Below are 5100 nucleotides of genomic sequence, written 5' to 3' on the forward strand. Positions count from 1 at the left end.
AAATCAATTCTACTCCATTTGGCTTTCGCTCTATGTAAAGATGAAGATGAAAATAAGATGTACCTAAATCACAAACCTGGGAGGCAAGTCTACGAAAGAGAATCGGGAGACAGAGATGGAGATGGGGATAGAAGGTGTGACATCCCATAATTAACTCACTGAGTTATTGTCTGCTATAATTCATCCCATATGGAGCCTCAAGATTTTGTCTTTTGGTGCTCAGTTGGGAAAACTCCCGGGATGGGTTGGGGTGATCTTTGAGGAAGGTGCCCACCTGTAATTAAAGGACAAAACTGAGAGATTTAGTATGGGACCGGTCAAAGTGGACTACACCTCATTGAGTTAATCTAGAGATGTCACAGAAGGAACCACAATCATCCAATGGCAAGAGCATATGGAATATGAGAAGATCCACGTTGCGATTGAAGCCTTCTTTGGTTGGGCTGAGGAAGTAGAGAAACTTGTCGAGACGATAGACGGGCTTAAAATGCAAGGCAAGCTTTTCTTTACAAGCGTAAAAGTAGTACTACTGTAAGCAAATGGAGATTTCTTATCATGTACTATGATAAACATTTATTTCATAAGCTTCAAAATTATTCGCAAGCACATAGGAAAGATCGTAATTCGTTCTCCAGTTGTTCATGTTTTCCTTCATCGCTGATTGAAAAAAATTCTTAAAAATATGGACATCATTCAAATTTATGTTTAGTCAAATTTTCATATTAGTCATATGTTGAAATTAATTGATTTGGATTAATTAATCCACCCTTGATGCCCATGATCCCATATTTTACGCCCATAATGGGCATATAACCCACGGCGGTTATTGGAGTTTATGGGAGAGCAGTTATCTTTTATTTGAATAAGAGAATAGGGGACAGTAAGTTAGCTCCTCGGAACATCAGTTTCCACTTATTTTCCAAACACTCTCAAAAGGAATATTAACTCTCCCGAGGCTCCCTCGCACTCGAACAGACAACGATTCTCGTAAGGCCGCATTTTGGAGGCACTTAATCTGTGGAAAATGAGGTATGTCCATTACGTGATATATTTTTACGATCAGTGGTACAAGTTTGTGATTCCGTTGGGCATGTTTCGTATTTTTTTCCTCACCTTCTTGGTTGTAGAATTAGAATTCGTTTCCTTCAGTCATGTCCACAATTTGTAACTCACACATGTTGACGTCGAACGACACCAAAGAAGGGCGTAGTAAGAGAGAGCACTTCCATTATTCTCAAGTTGCAGTAGTTACTATTCAGAACGTTTAACTCACGATGACACATTCATTTCGGATACTCCTAAGTGTCATCGAGTATATCTATAAATAGCATTCGTTTTATTACATCCATCTTAGGAGCAGCCATTCGAACCGAAACCGAGCTTCCCTCCGGCAACATCGTAGACAACATCAAACGTCTTCTGCTGCGTGTTACCATAGACGCCCAGATCACTATCAGCAGAATTCGCTGCAAAGGCTAGGCAAATTTGAGAGGCCTTGACATTGTAAAATATTCCGCTAAGGTCCAAATTGACTTCGACTCCGCCGGCGAAAGAGAACGTTATGAATGGGACCACGACTGTGCTCTCTTTGCTAAAGTCATAGCAAGTATCGAAAAGGCCAAACGCCGGTGCCCTCGTGTAATTCGCCATTGCTGTCCTAAATGCATCTCTCATGGCACTATAAGCTGTCGGAGGCAATCGGGTAGTGACAGTTCCCGAGTCGATGATGGCGCCTCCACTTGAGAAAACCGTCGATGGTATCGATAGGCGATTTCCTCCTACACTGATTCCTTCGATACTTATTCCGTAGAAGTGCGCGCCTTGTGGGACCTTTGATAACGGGGTGAAGCTAACCGAGCTCGATGCTCCGCTGTCTTTGCCAAAAGTCAAGTATCCGGTGGAGCTAGGGGAGGAGGGCAAGCAGTAGGAGAAATACTTGCCATATTTGGCCGCGGTTTGTTGCACGATGGAGATCTTGTCATCTGATAGTCCCATCAAACCTGCTGATCTGCCGAAAAGGCCTTGGTTGTCCTGTCCGCAGCCGAATTCAAAATTGTCGATCACCTCCGTCGGCGTTAGAGTCAACTTCTCGGTTGCGAAGAAGCCAGCCGTAGTTGAATTGTCCTTGTATCCAATGAAATATGGGCATGTCGATCCGGAGCATACCGAGTGACCTAAAGATAGAGCACAACACATTGCTTTAATTAGTTCTAGTTATTCTTTTGATGGTTTTTCACTCTAAGAAACTTTGAGTCCTCATCTATGCGTCAAGAACATTCTGGTAAGACATATTATTACCAAGTTGAGAGCAAGACGTCGAGGGGCACGAGATATTAGCATAGGACGACGATTGAGATGGGTTAAAGAGCGGTTCGGATTGATTGTAGCATGATCCGACGCATGGCTCACACTGGGTCCATGTAAGGGGACTGCCGGTGTCGAATGCGAGAGTGAGGTCTTTTTTCGGAGTCCCAAGGCCGATTGTCACCACGTAATTGTCATTGCCGATGGTGATGCCGGACCTCGCCGGAAGTCTGATCGTGGCCGAACCTTCTAGGCCATCGCTGCCGTTGGAGAATTGGGACTGAATCCACTTGACCCTTGATTCATCTTGGAGCAGGAGTTTGGTGTGATTTAGAGGATTGGGGCTTTGAACAAGGTGAGAGCATGGGCCATGCTTGTGAATTACTTCCAAGGTCGACTTTCGGCTGCTAGCTAAAAAAGCATGTCACGTGAGAGTAAGAGATCATGTGAAAACGTAAGATGATAACGCGTTGGTAAAAGAAAAGATCCTTCTACTTTTTTATCTAAACAAAAAAAAGTTCAATTTTTTAATTTTTTTTTCTTTTCTTAATTTTTGCTTTTTCTTTTTCCTTGAGGGTGGCCGGCTGCAGTGATTGCCAGTGACCGACCACATGCTAGGGACGACCTCGCCCAAGGCCGATGAGCCGAGCCGAGCCGAGCTAGATTGGAACTAAAAAAAGCACTGTGTTAAATAGGAAGAGTCCATAGTCACTCACAGGTGCAAGGTATGACTTTCTGGGACTCAGTGGAGAGCAGTACACTTTCCCTCCTTTCTTATAATTTATGTTCGATGATTATCATCGGCGCCGAATTTAACCAGTCTCGTTCATGTTCAAGTTCATTCATGATCCGAAACATCACTTTCCCGTCGAACATAAGTACAACACACATCCATGCGTAATCAATAAATCGAACAACGGACAATTCCGTGGGGAGAGAGAGAGAGACCTTTGCTGGTGGAAGGCGAGCAAGAAGGAGAAGGCAATAGAGAGCTGACTGATGCAGTACGGCTTGCAATCTTCCCTTCCACTCCATAAGTATGGCCTTTGTGCATGAAGCAGATCATGAGGATCTGGAGAGAAAGAAAGAGGCGAACCCCCTTGAACACGCAGAAATAGGAGCTCTCCATCAATATGAAAGAGAAAGAAATGAATTGCTTTGCCAAGTTGTTGCCGCTAATGCTCTCTCGTTCAGCCTTTTATAGAGGATTTTCGACCGGCAGTAGGGCATCAGATTACAAAGCCATGCACGTCGTCCTTCTTAAGATTTATTACATCATTCCGTCAATTCGTTCAATTTTTTTTTATTTTGTACTAATTAGTTGTTGGAGGAACGAGCCGCCAGTTGGCATCGGCCGCCTTCCTCCGCTCAATTTCAATTTTGTTGACAAACACTATTGAGCATTTAGGCCGGGAAACCCCAACTTTAGCTACAGTCTCAACTCCACCCTAAATTTGTTTTTTCTCATAAAGATTTTCCAACTTTAGGTCCAGTCCTAATTTTACTCTCAACTTTTTTTTGTCTCATAAAAAATCTCAAAATTTAGGTGTAATCCCAATTTTACCTTATATTTTTGTCTCATAAAAATACCCCGGCTTTAGGTCAACTTCCATTTCAACAGTAACAACCTTTTGTTTCATGAAAAATCACTAACTTTTACTTGAGTCACAAATCTGCCCTCATAATCTCTTCATCCAAAATCTCCCTTAGTGACCCTACGTGGCATTTCTAGGTTATTGCTATAGTTTTTCCCCAAATTTCAGATCCAACAAGACGTCTTTTGGAGATGAATTTCCCTATCAGTCCAAATAATGTCCTCTTGGATCTTAAATTTGGTAAAAACTAAAGCAATGAGGGTTGGTTTTGTTCAATTGCTCTTATAGAGTCGTCCTTCTATCTTGTTCTTGAATCTTCGATTTTGCGTTTGGTCTTGAATATCTCATGCTCGGGGGTTTTGTTGGTCCCTTTCAACCTTGTCAAGTGGCTTCTCGAGTAATGTTTCACTTACCCAACATAATGACTTAATTTTGCAGAGTAGCAAATCTACACAAAAAGTACAAAAACCCACATTTTAAAAAAGTGCAACTTTTGCTTACTTAATTACTTAGCAAATATATTCAAGTGCTTGCTAAGAAAAGTATTCTTTTGCACTAATTTCGTAATTGTCAGCAACTTTATTTCTCACGATATTCAAATGATGACGCAGCGAAATGAAAACTTTTAAGTGTTAACGAATGTTGGGCTACTGCAGAACAATGGGTGATTGCCCGGTAAACATTCTTGTTTTGTCATAAGCAAATGATGACCAAGTTCACCAATGATTACGAGTTTAAGAAAATTCTAAACGTGCATCCGCGTAATCTATGCTATTACCGTAATCCTGAACAAACTTGCGCAATGTGCTAAAGAAAATGAAAAATGAAGTCATTTGCAGAGGCGACCACAACCTTTTTTCTGACCACATCACCACCGTTCCACTCCCATCTCAGTGAAAGATAAAGTAAAACAGAAATCACCCAATCAAAACCAAGAAAAAGCTCGACGCATTTTGATTTTCCGTTGTCGTTTTTATTTCCTCAATGAAATAGAGAAAAGAGGAGAAAACAGAGAGTGACAGAGTCTAAATTCAGGGCTCAATCGAGCAGCAAACGAGAGTAGCCCGGGTCGCGCGACTAGAACACAATGGAGGCAGCTGCGAGCGGCGGCAGACGGTGGTGGACGAGTGGCGGCCGGGCCAGCGGGGGCTTGGAAAGCTGTAGCCCATGGGTCAAAAATAGGTAAAAATTGGATTGAACT

The 5100-nt window shown here is 42.4% G+C and overlaps 1 protein-coding gene across 1 annotated transcript; it reads right to left on the bottom strand.

Annotated features, from left to right (window-relative positions):
* Positions 1 to 1186: 1186 nt before the first annotated feature.
* On the bottom strand, positions 1187 to 3438 carry LOC115750651 (aspartyl protease family protein At5g10770-like). The gene is made up of 3 exons (XM_030688150.2): positions 3253 to 3438; positions 2299 to 2715; positions 1187 to 2174 (listed from the first exon to the last, which is right to left on the bottom strand). The coding sequence occupies exons 1-3, from the start codon at positions 3431 to 3433 to the stop codon at positions 1351 to 1353; spliced, it is 1422 nt and encodes a 473-aa protein (XP_030544010.1). The 5' UTR covers positions 3434 to 3438; the 3' UTR covers positions 1187 to 1350.
* Between the last annotated feature and the right edge of the window lie 1662 nt (positions 3439 to 5100).

Source organism: Rhodamnia argentea, chromosome 5 (assembly GCF_020921035.1).
Source record: "Rhodamnia argentea isolate NSW1041297 chromosome 5, ASM2092103v1, whole genome shotgun sequence".
NCBI lineage: Eukaryota > Viridiplantae > Streptophyta > Magnoliopsida > Myrtales > Myrtaceae > Rhodamnia > Rhodamnia argentea.